General features: G+C 41.6%; 1 protein-coding gene and 1 long non-coding RNA gene across 3 annotated transcripts in view; one reads left to right on the top strand and one right to left on the bottom strand.

Annotated features, from left to right (window-relative positions):
• The window catches only part of usp43b (ubiquitin specific peptidase 43b), an 81,387-nt gene that overhangs the window by 17,991 nt on the left and 44,955 nt on the right, over nucleotides 1-18,441 (bottom strand). For both annotated transcript variants that reach the window (XM_034893889.1, XM_034893890.1), the window contains exons 7-8: nucleotides 11,797-11,959; nucleotides 7,534-7,645 (exon numbers count right to left, since the gene is read on the bottom strand). In XM_034893889.1, the coding sequence (XP_034749780.1) occupies nucleotides 7,534-7,645; nucleotides 11,797-11,959 (275 nt within the window). The remainder of the gene's footprint in view (nucleotides 1-7,533; nucleotides 7,646-11,796; nucleotides 11,960-18,441) is intronic.
• On the top strand, nucleotides 5,997-9,368 carry LOC117957849. Its single transcript, XR_004659612.1, has 3 exons — nucleotides 5,997-6,016; nucleotides 7,594-7,596; nucleotides 9,188-9,368. It is a non-coding gene; the product is annotated as an uncharacterized LOC117957849 (long non-coding RNA).

The following is an 18,441-nucleotide window of genomic DNA, read 5'->3' as shown; positions in this document are numbered from 1 at the left end:
GTGTACATGCACACCAATACTCCAAATTTGATACAGGTTATGTAAACAGCATATTCCAGTGGGATAGTCGAAAAGAGGCCTTTTTCCGATTTTCCGATTAAGATGTGAGATATTCCGGTATTATTCACGTTTTAGAGGCATTCTTTGGACATAGATACAGCATATTTGGAGTATGCGTCTCTATCTGGGTTTTTGCCTGGTTATTGCCTGTTTACTGACTTTGGTCTGCTCTCTGCGTTGCTATGGTGGCTGTAAACAAATCAACCAGCCAACAGTTTGCAAGGCTGCAGACACAGCTACTTTTAAACATTAGCAAAGACTTTGATAGCAACAGATTTTTGGATATGCACACACATCGCTACGGCAACCTTTTCAAGAAGCTGGTTGAAAGAATGAAAGAGAGAGGCTGTGTTTGCACGGTCCAACAAGTCCACCATCGCTGGAAAACTTGTAAATGGGAATATTAGTGGAATATTCACAATAAACAGATTAGTTAGAATATCTTTTTTTTTTTGAAACAAGGGCAAAACAGTTAAACATCATGTGCGTGTAAACATAGTCACTGATAGCAATCATATCACATCCATACAGGGATAGTAGTATACAGCTGTTAAATCATAATCAAATGTATGACACACTGGTATCAGATCTCTAATTTAAATACTGTCTAAAATGGGGTGTCGTCTTACAATTTCAGGGACTTGAGTTTTTATTTTTAAAGTTTTTATAGACTCCACAGGATTTTTTAATTTTTATTTTATTTTGTCCCTCAGAGTTTGCAAGTATAACAGTGGGAATTATTTGTACACTCACATATGTCTGTACACAATGCAATAAAACGAAGATGTAGGCCACATATATGCACACATGGGCATATTTATACAGGTATATATACAGAAGAGAGATAAATCAAATATAACGAAAAAATCAGGGGAAAATACACAAAAAAAAAAAAAAGAAAAGATGAATTAATCAAGATATCACTCTGCCGCCGACCCCTTAAGGAGGATTTCATTTTCTCCAGAGACATCATGGGGTCTTTAAGCCATGAAGAAGCTTTGGGGTCAAATGTGACATCCACTACAACAACATCCTTCTATGTGCTGGGTCTTGACTTTTAAATGTGGACATACATAACAACAGCAGACGGCGCCAAACAGCGAGCCACCTGGCAGCGAGGATGGCACGCCGGTGGAAACCAGAGCGTGGGAGCGACGACAGTGGCAGTGAACCGCAGCTCATGGTAAACATTACACCTGCATTACATCAGCATGTTAACACTGTCAATATGAGCATGTTAGTATGCAGACGTAAGCATTTAGCTCAAAGCACCTCTGTGCTTAAGTATAGTCTCTAGCAACCTACAGAAAACCTTTCGATCTGAAATGAGCACTTCCCCCACACACTGATCCACCAACACAAGTTATGAGCAAATGTAGCTGCTTGTAGTCTTATGCTGTCATTCATCCATCATGAACTTGTACTTACGGGTACACTTTATGGTACGTTCCCTTAAGAGTACAGCACTGTATTTTTAAGAGGCGGAACTGTACATTTTGACTAATTTGAGGGTGCAAAATAAAAGAGAAGGGTACTGACTTTTAAAAGTGTCCTGCGACCCATGGTTCCTATATTTGATGATGGTTTCATGATGGAGAAAATGAGAACACATAGCTCAGGCTTTCGAAGAAGCAGCAGCAACATTTCTCATGACTTTGCTGCGATAATTCAAAATGACGGCTTAGTTTTGGAGACCATAAAAATGTGAGCTGGAATGGTTTTATGAATCCAATATGTGTGTGCCCAAAAAGAAGCCTGACTACCTTATTAAAGTTTCATATGGAGTGTGTAAGTACCGGCGTGTCCCCTTCGATCTAAGCAGAGAATGTGCAGTTTCCTAGACAGCAAATCAAGTTGTTGTCATCTCTCTTGGTCTAGATATACTATATACACGTGTAGTAAATGCTCTTGTGAGTGATCATAGCAGTGTGTTCTTCAACATTATCTTTCCTCTAGATCCTCCACCCCTGAGAATTAGGGCCCAGCGGCGGATTATTGATCATGATGCTGCTGAGAGGTTCTCTGCCCTGTTCCACCCATGTTCTCGGATGGGATGCAGTGATGCATCCCATGCAAGTGTTTATCCAGTCTTCTTATAGTTAGTGTTTAACAATTTAAGATGAAGTAGCACCAGTTAAATCAAGCATCGTCTTCCACAAACATCCTTGTCCTTGGATTGATGAAGCAATCCAAAGTTTAAGGAGAAACTGAACATCTTTGAAAATCTTCTAAAGTTCAGGTTCATAGGCTCCACCTTAAAGAACTAAGAGTTACCTTAAATGAGATGCTGAGAAAGGCGAGAACCTGCTTCTTTTCTCAATTTATATCCTCAAATAAGCCCAATCCCAGAATCTTATTGGACACCATTAATGCATTAGTGTCTCCTTCTGGCCCTCAAGCTACTGCGTCATCTATATTGGACTGTAATGAATTTCTCCACTACTTTCTAAATAAGATCAGTTATGTAACAGCAAACATCTCACCATCACTTTCTCAGAATTCGGCCTGTGACTTGTCTCCCGCTCATTCTTGGTCCACTTTCAAACCTGTGACATTTGATATCACGTCTCTGCTACATACTTTGAAGCCCTTGTCCTATGCATGTTGTCTCTACTGTGCTATTTGTCCAAGCTTTTGACTCCACTGGCCCCTGTATTTTTTATTTCTTCACGCTTGAATTACTGCAACAACCTTTTTACCTTTTTGAATAAGAAGGAGCTTTCCCGTCTCCAGGCTGGTCAGAACTCTGCTACTAGGATTTTAACTCACATTAACAAAAGAGCCCACATCACGCCTGTTTTAGCAGCACTTCTCTGGTTACCAGTCCAGCATAGAATTCAATTCAAAATCCTGGTCTTTACTTTTAGATCCCTGCACGTTCAAGTCCCACCATTCACCTCTGACGTGATACAGCTTCATCCTCCCACCCGTACACTGAGGTCATTACATCAGAGGCTCCGGGCTAACTTTATTTAACAAGTTTGCTTTGAACAGGCTATAGAAACCCAAGGAGAGAGGAGAACAAAGTAGGCCATCGGGGAAATTTAGACCAAGACCTGCACCTGACAGCAGTTCAGCTTTAATACACATACAGTAAAGTACCTCAACATAAGGCACAGCGATTGAGTTTTGTTTGCATTCAAAGTATTATTTAACAGAAGAAGAAATATATTCATAAACCCGTAGATAATCGGAGTGGACTGGAAAGCCACGTTGAGAACAAAAAAGAAAGAACACATTTATTTTGGTCTTGTGTTGAAGCCTGCTTATATTACTCTGAGATCTGCTTAGATTGGAGGTGCTTCAGGAGTGAAAGAGCGCTTTGCAAAAAATGAAATTGATTTTCTTTTGTTCCAGCGATTTCTAGTGTGTAGCTGCTGGCTGAGCTCAAACACCCACTCTGAGTCTTGCGAGGAAAGCTCGATCCAGCAGGATATTCGTGATGACAGGAGCGCACTGAAAAAGATGGCTCATTCCTGGAAAATATTGACATGCTGAACACATGAATCCCTAGGAATGCTAAACCCTTAAGGGAAGTTCAACATGACTTCTGATTTATTGCCTCAGATATGCAATATGCTGTAAGTATCAGTATCACATGTGTCAGTCAGCTGCTGAAATACTGCAGCAGGACATAACAAGAACTAAGGAGACCCTAAAGGAACATGTTTTTTTTTTCATTAGTCTTCTCCTTGTGGGCACGTGAAACCTTCTGGTGTGCATGAGAAACCAATCTGAGTAGCAGTCAGAATGGCTGCAGAAGAGAAGGTATTCATCTTCCTGAAAACGCAATAAAATGTACCTGATCAGGTCATTGACAACTGTTCACTGATTTTATGCTGTGGATGTGAAATATTAACTTTAGCCACATAACATTAGCAATACTTTGCATTATATTTAGCATAATTTCGCAAGCCTTAGATTGGGTTCTAGTGAGTATGAGATACAAAAGTATGTTGTGCGTACCAAAAAGTATCCAATACGCACCAGAAAGTATCTTGTGCGCACTAGAAATCATCTCGTGTGCACTGGAAAGTTTCTCCTGCGTGCCAAAAAAAGAAAACTCCCCATGTCCCTCCAGGGGCTCTGTAAAGAACTACTTAATATAGTAGAAACATCACATTTTGGTCTCACTCTGAGTCCACATGCAGAGCCGTGTAACTAACACTACATTATCATCTCTGCAGCGTTTCAGCATCATGCGTTTATGAATGCCACACGCATCAAACTTCCCTGTAGTGCTTCGATGTCGTGTGTTGTTTTTCCAGATAATTCATCATCTTTTCTACCGTGCTTCATTTTCAATCTGCTGTATGAAAACAAAGGTTTTTCATTACAGACTTCAGGCACAGGCTCACTGTGAGTTCCAGCGACAGGCTGGTGTGTACATGTGAAGACCACCCAAAGAGTCCTAGACCAACATTTTTGGATTCAGGGAAAACCAGGGAATAAATCCTTTAAAACAGGACACATGCATTTCCACTGGGGCTGTATTCAACCAAAGAAAATGTTGGTCCTGTTTAAATGATCTCAGCGTCCAAGAGGGGTGCACGCGGGCGGACGCCGGTGGAGACTCAAAAGTCTGTAATGATTGTGAGGAAATCCTTGGTCTTGCTTTGGTCCAAGGTTAATCACTATTTGTGTTCAGGGAGGAATGCGTTTGGCACTGTTTATGCCCGACCAAGCACACGATCTCCAATTACAACCAATTACAGCGCAGGGTTTCATTACAGAATGCCACGAGTTTGAGCCATGTGTAGGTGTGTGTGTGTATGTGTATGTGTGTGTGTGTGTGTGTACAGTATGTGTTTGTGTGTGAGTGTGTGTATATGTCTGTGTGTATGTGTGTGTATACAGTATGTGTTTGTGTGTGAGTGTGTGCCTGTGCCTGTGTGTATGTGTGTGTGTACAGTATGTGTATGTGTATACAGTTTGTGTGTATATGTATGTATTATATATATATTATATTGCTCGGTGTGCTTTGGTGAACCTCGAGCCAGCAGAGATGTCAAGCGGTGCCTGTGGCGGGACAAACGGCCGTCAGAGAGGCCGTGTGTTCTTGTTTCTGTATCTTTGCTGAAGCTAAAATTAGACAGAAGCGGAAACATCCACTTGCGAGTGTAATTCATTGCAAAACTACGGATTCGGTTGAGATGAAAGATTAAGAGCAAACATCTGCTCCTTTCTTGGCAGAGGTAGGCTCCGGCAAATTATAGTGCACAAGCCCGCTTTTAATTGAATGGCTGACAGCGTGGGGCACAAAGGAGACTACAGATCTCCCAGAGAGTTACTCAAGACTCTGCACCTTACTCTTCGCTTCCTCTCGGTTCTGGCACTTCCTTTTAGAGCACCGAGTATTATGCAGTAAGCTGGTCAACAGTTTCCAACCCATGCTCTATCTGTCTCTTCACTGCAGCTGTGTTTCTGCTGAGACACTGATTGGAAATCTGTTTGGCTACATGACGAACAGCATGCTGCCGCACACAAACACATGCTGAAGGACAGGCAAGTACAAGCAAGCGAGTGAGCGGAAACTAGCAAGAAAATGGACCCTTTGGCTTAAATGAAGTAAATAATTGATTTGACAGTGACATACAGCAGGGGCGCATCCCAGCAAGCTTTGCTGCGTGCATCTCTATCAACACAGTACGACTCACGTTTGAATTGTTTTACAGTCACACTAGCAACGGCAAGGGAAACAATCTTTTAAATATTTGTTCACCAGAATCACTTATAATGAAAAATAAATGGTTCTGATAAATGAATATTTAACAGATAAAAATGGACTGTCAACCATGTTATGAGTGTTGGCGTTGTACAGTCTGTCCACCAGAGGGCGCTCTACAACGTCCCTGTTAGCAACACAGATTTTTCCGTTAATGTGTTTTTGTTCAAAGGACTTATTGGCATTTATAATGGCCGATTAACAAAAATATATATGTTTTTTTGTTATTTTGTTTTTATTTCAAATCTTAAGTTTGTATTTTTATACTGAGGACTATGGTCACCTGGTCCTCAGATCTCTGCAGGGTAATTCCAGACCGCTAGCTAGACTATCTGTCCAATCTGAGTTTTCTGTTGCACGACTAAAACAACTTTTGAACGTACACATGTTCCACTTGAACAAGTTCCTTCCCAAGGTTATTTTTGCAGCGGACCAAGACGACTGCGATTGGTTTGAAGAGATACCAATAAACCAGAGCAGGTTTTCTCCTATCCCGGAAGGCTGTGTGGACTAGCCAGACCCTCCTCCTACGCGCCGTGGAGGAGGGTCTGGCAATGCGAGACTACCCTTTCTCTAACTCCTCTGCTCCTACAAATGATATTCATACAGTCACTAAAAATGGTCTTTATGTAAGTGACTACTCTTTGACTGTAAGTGATACTTTGTGATTGAGTGTCCCAATCCAGTTAACCAAATGTTACACCGATTCCTTTGTGCTTCCAGCTGGCACTTTGAGCTCTCCCACCTGTACCACACAGAGCCATTGTGTAGGCATGGTTTTCTATGTCCCGAGCCAATAAACCAGCATTGGAACAGGTGCAGGAAGGAACCATGTCGGCTCTCCGCCTCCAGCCGGTGCTCAAAACAAGCCCGCCCACACAACACAGCTATTAAATATTCCTTTTACAAGCAGGGCTGCACTGCAACTTTGGTCCAGGGGTTTACTGGTTGTGATGCAGTGAATAAAAAATAGAATACATAATAATCATAAATATTGAATTCCCACACTATGGCTTGCAGAATTTTCAGTAGATGTCCAAGTTTGAGTAAAAAAACCATACGTTTATCCTTAATGGCTGTCTGCCATTGCTTCAACTTCCTGGTTTTGGTCTTAGTCGACTAAGGTTTCTTTAGTCGACTGGTCATTAACTTTTTCATGTTGAAAGATGAAACTTTTTCATGTTATCTCAATAAAACTTGAATGAGCACATCTCTGGTAGGATTTAAAGTGAGAAACTCAGTTTTACAGATCTGTCGACTAAATCAATTAATCTATAATTAGACAAAATCATAAGAGTGTTAGCCAACTAAGAATTTCTTAAATCGAGGACAGCACTATGTAGATCAATCAAAATGTGCTAAGGCTGTGCAATAAATCCAATTTCAGTCCCTAACGATCACAAAAACAATGTAATCAAGAAAAGCGCTTATTTTGCACATTATGTTGTGCAAGTCAACTTGTGGCTTGAAGGTAATTTCAAAAAGTTCAACGGGAAAAGTATTAAGGGATATTTCACAGTTCAAGGAGTGTTCACTGTTTTCTAAGTTTGATAAATGACCCAAATACATTTTTTTTTCATAATCGAGCAGCTCTGAAATGTGCTCTATATCAATTTGGGTATGTGATTCAGTGAATGCCCCCCCCCCCACCACTGGCACTGTGTTTGGATAAAAGTCCACTTAAGGAAAAAAGCTTAAGTTCCTCACATAGACCAATGATGACATTATTATGAGCAGCTCTCCAGTACCTGTGCCTGGGCTCCATTGATCATCAGGTAGTACAGCTTGCTGAGGATGCTCTGCTGCAGCTGGTCCCAGGAAATAGACCGGTCCTCCCTCATTAAGAACGGAGGTCCAAACCTTAAACAAGAATGTAAAAAAAGATTAAAATGACGCCTACTATACAATATGATACTACAATACTACGATACAATATAATACGATATTATTGCGATTTTAAACATATTGCAATATTCTGCAATATATTGCAATTTATAACCTTTTTTACAACTTCAAATTTTTCCCCAATTACAAATAATGTCCCCACAAGGAAACTTTGTCATCTAAAGAGATACATTTCCCTGATTGTTCATCTCACTTTAACTTTATTGCTGCAAAATGGGATGTAAAGCAGACAAACTGACCACCCTGCATTTAATAAAAGATCAATACTTGGCGCCTGTGTATCGATACAGTATTGCCACTGAAAATATCACAATGCTATGCTGTATCGATCTCTCCCAACCCCCCCACCCCCACTCACAACGCCCCTCCTCAACCGCTCCACATCAACCCTGAGTGGCTGCTCCATATAAATCTCCATATCCCATTGTTATGTAAATCATTATTTATTAACATTATCAGCATTAAAGCAGAATTCTCATTGCAGCACATCTGTGGAAGAACGGAGAGAGATAACAAGGAGCAAAAGTAGATGATGAGGAGAAGAGGGACATGTCACATTCACTATAATAGCCATTTAATTGAAGCAGCCCTCCATTGTGTGCTTGAGGTTTATTAGTATGAGACCATGTGATCATGCATGTGTATAAAGAGACTTACAAAGACACGGCACATACACACTGAACCACGACGGGATGTTAATAAACTTAACATTAGTCAGAAGGAAGAAAAGGTAAGGGCACAAATGGTCTACATTCATTTTTTAGATTCTTAAAGCTTAAGTGCGTAACATTTTGATATTAATGAATGTCCGTTATGTTCAAGCTGTTATCAAATGAGTTGCTACAAAGCTAATAAAGACCATCAGCTCCACACAACTCTCTCTGTACTTCTCAGTGTGGCTTAGTTTACAAAATGGTGTCGTCTGGCGACGTTCAGAGCTAGAGTGGTAGGGGTGGGAATCAGGCGTGGGACGCCCCCCCAATACTTATGCCACAATACGATATTATTGCGATTTCTTCAAATTTTTCCCAATTTCAAATGACGTCCACAAAAGGAAACTTTGTCATTATCAGTTTTATCTAAAAAGAAACATTTCTCTCTTCGTTCATATCACTTCAGTTTTATTGCTGCAAAATGGGATCGTCAAGGAGACAAACCGTCCAACGCATATATAATAAAAGATCGATACTTGGCGCCTGTGTATCGACACGGTATTGCCACGGAATATATCGCAATACTATGCTGTATCAATTTTTCCCCCCACCCTTATCGAGCGATGTGTTTCACATCACCGCTGAGAAAAGACCACAGCAGTGTTCAGCTTTGGAGACAAAGACGACTGCTGTAACAAGTAAAGGCATGGTTGAAAAACAAAGGAAGCAGGGGCCGGGCTGGAAGGGGGGCACGGGGTAACCCCCCCCCCCCCATGGCATAGGCCTGGTAGGTCAACAGGCTTGCAATTCACTGGTGGATTGTTCATATGTTTTTTTGTTTAAGTATGCACCAAATACCAAGGCAAATTCCACATAAGTGTAATTTACTGTGGCAATAAACCCTGATCCTGATTCTGATCAAAAATGGATGCCACCTCGGAGAGGTCCTCCCAGTAATTGTGAGAGTGCGGCTGGATCAGGGTTCAGGATGGTAACCATTAACATTTTGTGGTGGCTGAAGGGTAGCAGAGCAGCGACCAGGACACGGCATGAGACAGTAATCACAACGAAACGGGAGGGGAAATGAGTACAGAGTACCATTAACTCAGTTAGACAAAACAGTTCCATTCTTTTGCCGTGTGGTTTTGTGGCAAACAGACTCAGGGGGTTAAAGTTAAAGGCCTTTGACATTTGCAACTCTCTAGTCAATATTTTCTAGTCGACTATTAGTCTACTATCGACTGTCAATATTTTATTAGATATTGTTTTGTTTAGTATTCTAATGTCTCATATTATAAAGAAATCAGACAAAAATAGATATAGACAGACAGACAGACAGATAGACAGATAGATAGATAGATAGATAGGTAGACAGATAGAGAGTGTTGACCAGCATGTCTTCCTTTGAGCTGAAATAATGCTTTTACCTTTTAGCTTAAATGTATAATTCAAATCACACACAATGTTTGAGCACATATACAATTTGAAACTCCAACAATAGACAGATAGATAGATAGATATAGATAGACAGATAGATAGATATAGATAGACAGATAGATGGTGTACACTAATTGTTTGAGATATTGTTTTGATTAGTCTTGTAATGTCTGTTTTGTAATCAAGAAATTAGACACAGATAGACAGACAGACAGACAGACAGACAGACAGACACTTTATCCCCACAGAAAAATCTGATTTGACATGTGTAATGCAAAAACATTTATGTTTCACACATTTTGCGTGACACTTCATTTACTCATATCGACTGGTTTTCCTTTGGTTTCACAGTTTCGACAAGTCAACGAAAACCCAGAGCTTTTTACACTCAGGCTTTCAGGAATGTACCTGTGATGCTTTTCCAGCAGACACTAAAAGTCTGCGACTCCAACGTCCTTGACTTTGGCACGGACGAGTCGTCCAGCTGTCATCTGCTGAGAGCGAGATGGGGGGGGGTGGGTTGATCAACGACGGCGAGGCGTTTGAAGGAGAAAGAGAGACTTGGACTTTCCCACACTCGTGTTGGCGAGCTCACCTTTATCGATCCCCCCGGACCGCCAGGGAGACGAATGTCTGATCTCTATACATGTTGCCAGATGTCAGATTCCTCGCTCGTTTGGTCTGAAACTCATCTCACAGTGAGACGCGAGTCCTCTCTGTAACGGGGAGCGAACATGACCTTGACGTGCTCCATCAGAGAGAGGCGATACATAATGTGGACTGAGCTACTGTACTCGGAGCCCACATCCACTGAGATGCTGTTAACAGTGGATCCAACTCAAAGCTAAATGACCGACAGTTCAAAAAAGAAGAAATGTCCAAGGAACTCTTCTTGCAGAAAGTTAAAAAGCCATTATTTAGATGGCCATTTCATACTGATATCATTAGTACATATAAAATAGAGCTGGAACGAGAGCTGAAATAGAGGTAATGCACTAACAAATTAAATATGAAATAGCTAGTTAGAGCCATTATGCTTCTTTGTTTAAATACCATGTTGGTGACATTAATGCATATGAAGTTTTGAGTTTGATTGAACCGACGACCTCCCGGTCAAAGGCTCGCTTCCTTAACATTTAGGCCACCACTGCCCCAAATTTGATAAGTTTTAAGTTTTTATAAACAAGTTACAAATAAGGTTATTATAGTTTTGGATTTTCTGTTTTTATTTTATTTTATAGACTTTATATAGACTTTAGTTTTATGTGAGTGTTTGTTAGTTCTAGTGTAGTTTTAGATAATTTAGTTTACATATGTTACAGTAGTTTGTAGTTTGTTTTGTGTCAGAGTGAGGTATGTCTCAGAAGTTTGTAGCTATACAAACTGCCTGGTTTCAGAATAGCCATTTTGTTACATCTTTGCGCCACTTTAGTGTCCATGTGAAGCAATTCCGTTCCATTTCTGTAAAAAACTAAAACTGAAATGATTTCATTGAATTCATTTTTAATAAATATAGTTTCAATATAGTTTCAACTATCCATTTATCCATCTTCATCCGCTTATCCGGTATCGGGTTGCGGGGGGACCCCAAACCAGGAGGGACCCCAAACTTTCATTTCCCGAGCCACATCAACCAGCTCTGACTGGGGGATCCCGAGGCGTTCCCAAGCCAGGTTGGAGATATCATCGATCCACCTAGTCCTGGGTCTTCCCCGAGCCCTCGGAGGAAGACCCAGGAGGAGGACTGAGCTCCTCACCCTATCTCAGAGGGAGACGCCAGCCCCCCTCCTGAGGAAAGCCATTTTGGCCGCTTGTACCCTGTAATATAGTTTCAGTTTACTAAAATTATTTTCCACTGCTTCTACAGATACTGAGTATCACTCTCATTAGAGCCCCATGCAAAGGTCTTTGCATAGTTTTCAAGCGTCTGATGGCACTTCCCTCCTCTTGTTCAGCAGTGCTGAGAGAAAGAGAGAAAGAGATCTGACAATTTTACAGAGGCTCACTTGGTAGTACCTCACAGCCTGCTGGCCTGTCCCTGCAGCGTTGCACACCAACAGCAGAATCTTTGCAGGGACGCCCTGGTTGAGGAACTCTGACGACATGGTCCCAGACGAAGGTAACCTCTGACCCTCGGGACCGGTGGAGTACGGAGAGGATGGGAGGCTGTGATGGTACCCTGGCACAGGAGGAACACAGGAGAGGATCAGAGACGGAGAACTAACTGGAAAGGGCTACTAAAATGAGTCATGGGAAGAGGAGAGAAGAGAAGAAACCATAGATACGATCACAGTTTCTTTCTAAATCCTGCTGATACTGATCATCCCAAACCAATTTCACATTCTTCTGGTAAACAGCTTATACTTTTAAAAGGTAGCTGACAGCATGAAGTGCATGTTGTTGTCTACAATATACAACACACAAAAGAGATGAAACAAATATACATAGGCTAATTATTTAAGAATGAAATAAGGTCTCCAAACTTACTTAAATTATAACTTGTCTCCTGCTGATTGTACTACAGCACTTACTTTCCAAAAATATGTTTTATCTCTTTTTGGTGTTGTAGTTTGTAGACGGTCCCTAAGCTCTCATTGCAGTATCAACACAGGAACTAAACAGAGCTTAATTAACACAACTTTCATGCATTTCTTTCACATCTACAGCAGTCAGATTCACTGTGTTCACTCAGAAGAAATCACTTCACATGGCTAGGCACTTTAAATGACATTTTAACATGCTTAGAGGCTAAAAACACGTTAAAAACTTGCCCTGTTTAAGCCTGTTGAGTGCTAGCAGGAGGATAACACGTTGTAAGCAGGTTTAGTTTTTCTCTCTACTGACAGACCTCCACATTTACGAACAACAGAGCTACGTGATGGAATTGACAAAAATTCTCCTTTAATGTTGAACCCTGTTTCACATTTTCTCCTTGAAACGTAGAGAAAAGGACTCCATGCACTGAAGGTGTGACCACTAAACTTAACACCTCTAACACAAAGCGCGAGGAGGAGAATTGAGACGTATAAAGTGGTGAGACAGCAGCTTTCTATTTGGGGAACAGTGACTCAGAGGGGAGAACAGATGGACCAATGGCTGCCTGCACTCTCAGCAGGGGGTATTATCTGATGCAACTTCAGCTCCACACAGACCGTCCTGGTTGGGTGCCGAGCCCCCCCCCCCACTCCCCACCGTCTCTCCAACAACACTGAGGAGTGTGACTGGCTAAGCAGAAAGCCGAGATTATAAGATCCCCGTGAACTGTGACGTCAGCAGCGCCGCGCTCTCCTCACACAGCTGACAACCTCTGGGAAGTTCACGGTGATACATCACACGGTAAATTAGACGCGCAGACACAGATGAGAAGGTATTGATTGACCCTGGTGGCTGTGCCCCACCCCCTCCCAAACGTTTCATTAAACACTGTTGTTTTCACCGGACGCCTGATTCATCACTGACAAAGCAAATGCCGCTGCTGAGCCTCCTGCTACTGAGGTCTCTGAAAAGTTGCAAGCGTCTGCTGGCACTTCCTTCATCCTGTTAAGCGGTGCAGAGAGAGAGATGAGCTAAGATCATTTATAGGATATAGAGTTTATTAACATGTATTTTGTAAAGTGTAGGCATGTAGACAGGCATTTAGGGGGCATGTGCAAACTTGCGACCTGTGTCTGTTGTCTTTGTCTATTTTACTTGGTTTTGTATCTGTTGTTATACATTTTTTTGTCTTGTGTTGTATCTTTGCTTTGTTGCTTGCCTATACTCTATTGTATTTGTTTTGTTGTGTGTCTTGACTGGGAAGCACTTTGTGACTGGTGTGTGTGAAAGGTGCTATATAAAATAATGCATGTCATTGTTGAAATCAATACCAACGTTAATGTAGCCTATATCAGGGTTTACACACATTTTACACACATTATGTCCATATTATGGACATAATGTCCATATTATGTCCATATTATGGACATAATGTGCCAATAGATAGATAGAAAAGATAGATATTCCGATTGTTCCCATTCAAACCTATGTGTTTTCATCATAAGGAACATTCAAACAACAGCTCTCATGGGTTCTGGATTGATCAAAAGAGATCATTCTGTGTTGCAGAAAAACTAGCGATTGAGACCATAAGGCACTTCCGCATTTGCAACACTTTGCCAAAGCGGATGCTTTGTCCATTAATATTATACAGTCCATGTTCTTGTTGCATGAGGGCCTTTACAGAAATAACTCAGGTGTGAGGACGTTGAGCTGTGCACTGAATGAGGGCCAAGACCTATTCCAAACTAAACTAATCAGTCTTTATGTAAACCACCAAAGCTTTAACATTAAATGTCTGATTGCAGTGTATTGACCCTGAGAATGAGCGTTATGATGAGCGTGCACAGCTTTTCATTTATCAACGTCGCTCTAATCAAGCGAGTGATAAAACGTGCTTAAATCATGTAGCAGTAATTTACACAAGCAGCGACCTCTGACAGCTGGGGGAATGATTTATGGGCTAAAATATCCTTTTAAATGGCCGGCGACACGTGTTCATATAGCAGATGTACATGCAGAGGTCACCTCCTGGCCTGTCCCCCTGAGATTCATGCAGAGCGCTCGGGAAGAGACCTGCCTCTCGTCGCTTATTAAATCTGTTTTTTTTATGACTCACTGTCAAAAATGGCACTGTTTCAACACATTCCTTTTCAAGGCTCCTGTCACTTTTCTTTTTTTTTACAGGATGAATAATGGTGTGAAGTTTGAGATGTGTGTCAGACAATTCCCAGAGTCACCGTATATAGCGAAAATGGATATTCCAACACAACACATCTATAAAAATGTGCAAATTTATTTTTATTTTTATTTAACATGAACAGTGCACATCTTCTTAGCTGTACCAGACTAAGCTACAGATTTGGAAAGTATTCTATAGTAATTATATTAAATTGAATGGTATTGTGTAATGTAACTGTCTTGAAGTTTAGTTAATACAATATTACCAAGATGATATGAATCTTCTGTAAACATTTTTGGCAACAACCTGTGTTTGTGTTCATGCTAATAACGCAAATTCAAATCAAAAGATTATTTATTTGACAGGACAGATGAAGCCATGAAAGGGGAGAGAGGTGGGGAATGACATGCATCAAAGGGGCAACAGGTCGGAGTCGAACCCACGGCTGCTGCATCAAGGAGTAAACCTCTATACGTGTGCGCCTGCTCTACCAACGGAGCTAACCTGGCAACAATTTAATAAAAGCTTATTTACATCCAAGGGTGTCGCCAAACATTCTGGGCCCGGTTGAAAGGACTTTTCTACGGGCCTCCCCCCGCATCCACAGCTATTCATTCTAGCATCCTTTTGGGCTCTCATCACATCAGGGCCCTGGGTACTCATTGCCCCCCTCCCCCCCTCCCAGTCCAACGCCATGATTACATCTGTAGACCATCAGAATGCCATCTCTGGCGTACACACACAGACACACAGACACACATTTAAATAATTTTATTTGGATCTGAAGGACAAGATCAAGAGAGAAGAGTCATTGACAAGGTGACATGGTCTACATGGCTCACATACTTTTATAATACTCAACAAAGTGCGCACACACACACACACACACACACACACACACACACACACACACACAGTTCTTACAAACAACTTTGTTGAGCCTACATATCTGTGTGTAGTTGGTTCTCATCTCTTATTTTGAAGAAGCCTCACACTTATTCCAAGGAACCGGAGGAAGCCTGTGATCTCATCGCTCCTCTGCATTCTCCTCTGCAAAGCATTCCCAGGCTTCTTTCTTTGTCAAACAGGATGAGCCAGACTAAACACACCCAGACTATGAGGAAGCCCGTAATTAAACACCTCTGCCCCTAAAGAGATCTATTCTACCCTCAGCTACAGTACCCCCCCGCCATCAATCCCATTAGCTGTCTGCACAGTTATACTCAAGGTCTCTGAACACAGAAGCTGGTTCGACTGATACATGCATCTATGTTATTTTGATTGTCCAGATGCAATACTTTAAAAATACAATACATTACTTAATATAGGGCTATAATTAGCTTCTAAACATAACACATGGGCAAGGCTCACACACCAACTGTCAGGCTTTAACCCTTTATCTCTCGCTCTGTGGAATAGAAAACTAAGATAATTGGGAAGGTGCAACAAGGCAGGCCTGCTTGGTATTTTTTGGTGACTAATGGAAAGACTGATTGGAAAGATAAACAAAGACTATGTTTACAGCATTTCCTCTCTAACTGGGACGTTTTGGGTCCGATTGGTAGGATTGCAGTGGAGGAAGTACACACTATGATACGCTGTAGGAGCAGATGAGGTTTAACCATGTATCCGCCAATTTAATTAGCTCAAGTTACTGTATTGTGTGAACAGTTAACTTCATTCAATATTGTATGAGGCGTTTTCTTTTGCGGGGCGCAGATGTTCCACCAGAACAAGATCCTTCCTATCGAGACTATTTTAGCTTAGCGCAGCCCAAGAGGATTTGATTGGTGGTTTAAAGACAAGCAAAACAACCCAGAGTGGGGTCTTTTTCTTCCCCTATCCCAGAATGTCTCTGTGGTGTAGCCAGACCCTACTGCACAGGGCTGTGGAGACATGTCTGCCAATGTGAGACTAGAGTGAGAGCCACAATGCAGAGTCAATACACCTGTGACCCAACATCAAAGATAAAACTGTCAAAACTTTAGTGTGTAGAGATGATAATGCATTGGTAAGAGGATGATGTAAGCGATTACAGCAGGGCGGTTGGGAGTGTAGGTGTGTAGGAGGGGGGAGGGGGAGGGTAAAGTTATGTCTTCATTGGTTTGCCTTTGACATGATCCACAGGTGTGTTCTTTCATTCATTTCCAGCAGACACTGAGCAACTCTTTACTGAGTGCCTCTCACTGTCTCCTAGCCCTCTACATCAGGAGGTTTTCAATCTAATTGTGTGCGTAACCTAACTCTAACTCGGAATCTACTGAATGGATGCCAGTCAAATTCAATCAATCAATTGTGTTACGAGTAACAAGGAAGCTGACCACAAGTGTGCATGTTGAAGTGTAATAAAACAGGGTAACCCTCCGAATTCACCGCAAATCCTGTGCTTTAATTGCCCACAAGATGCATTAGCTCTGCATTTGTTAAGCAATCAGGATGCTGCATTTTTCAGACTCCACGTGTGGCATAGACATGCTTAGATTACCAAGCTTAGTTTTTTATGAGACCCCTGATGAGAGTTTGTTATTCTGCCTCATATCTAACCCACAAAGCTCAGATTTCTACTTTCATTTAAGCATTTGTGGATAATTGATTAAGAGTCTCTCAGGGACCAAACCTTTTAGATTCAGTAATTGCAGAGGGGGCATAAAGATCACGTTTTTAATGGCGCCAGACAGCCTAAAAGCCTTACAGATCACTGTTGTGACTGGACAAAAAAGAATGTAATAAAAAAGGTGCATTTTATTTAAGATATTTTATTGCGCTATTTTGATTTTATAGCTTTTACTAATAACAAAAAAGCGAGGCAGAAAATACTTCTGTGCCGTATCAAAACTAATTAAGTGACTTTTATTTAAAGTGCTCATAATTGTATAGTTTGTACTAGAATAGGTTTATGTGGTTTAATTTTCAGAAAACACCACATTCTTGTTGTACTACACATTGCCGCAGCTCCTCTTTTCACCCTATGTGTTGACCTTTTTAGCTACAGAGTGAGATTACATATCTATCCCGTCTTTGTTGAGAGTCAAACATGCAAAATAGCTAGGTAAGGACTACTAGCCAGTCAGGAGCAGAGTATGAGGCCCTGACAGTACCTAGGTAAGGACTACTAGCCAGTCAGAAGCAGAGTATGAGGGCGTGCCCTGACAGTACCTAGGTAAGGACTACTAGCCAGTCAGAAGCAGAGTATGAGGGCCCTGACAGTACCTAGGTGAGGACTACTAGCCAGTCAGAAGCAGAGTATGAGGGCGTGCCACGCTACCAGCTAGGCGAGCGTTATAACGTGTGTTACAAAGTGACAGTGTCTTCTGTTGGAGATGGTAAGTCCGTTTGGGGGGGTTGGGGTTACTTTGGACTTTTTCACTTTGTAAACCTATAATGTGAACAAAAAGATATATAACACAATAAAAGAAAGAGGAAAAAGCCCCAAAAAAGCATAAAATGAGCACTTTAATGTCCGTAAATATTTTTTTAGAAGAGAAGATATTTATCATTTATCAAATCGGGGAAAGTAAAGCAAAGTATTGAAACAAGCTAATGCTGCCTTTTTGGTACCCCATTACAGTGGGTTTGCTCAATTTCTACTGTGGTGCCATGCTAACCCAGCTAACTGCTAGCTAACGTTAACGGTGGACGAGGCAAGCAGCCAACAATGGAGAGTTATTTTAAGCCGAGAGGGGAGGGGGGGTGTAAATTGGGAAGAGAGGACCGGGAGATGTTGATGTTACTTTAAAGATGACAATATCTAATATCTATCTAATCTGATCTATTATCACAGGGTAAACATGTCAGTGTGAAAAGCAGAACAACATGAAGTGCACTGAAAAGTGTTGATGTGAAGTCTCCATATCAACCCTCGCAGGCCGAGCCAATGAGACCCCAGTAAAGACTGAGCCGGCACGTAGACCAGCCGGGGGGGGGGGGGGGGGGGGGGGGGGGGG

This window comes from Etheostoma cragini, chromosome 15, assembly GCF_013103735.1.
Source record: "Etheostoma cragini isolate CJK2018 chromosome 15, CSU_Ecrag_1.0, whole genome shotgun sequence".
Lineage (NCBI taxonomy): Eukaryota > Metazoa > Chordata > Actinopteri > Perciformes > Percidae > Etheostoma > Etheostoma cragini.
Note: the sequence above shows the minus strand (reverse complement) of the source record. Positions and strands in the feature narration are given on the sequence as shown.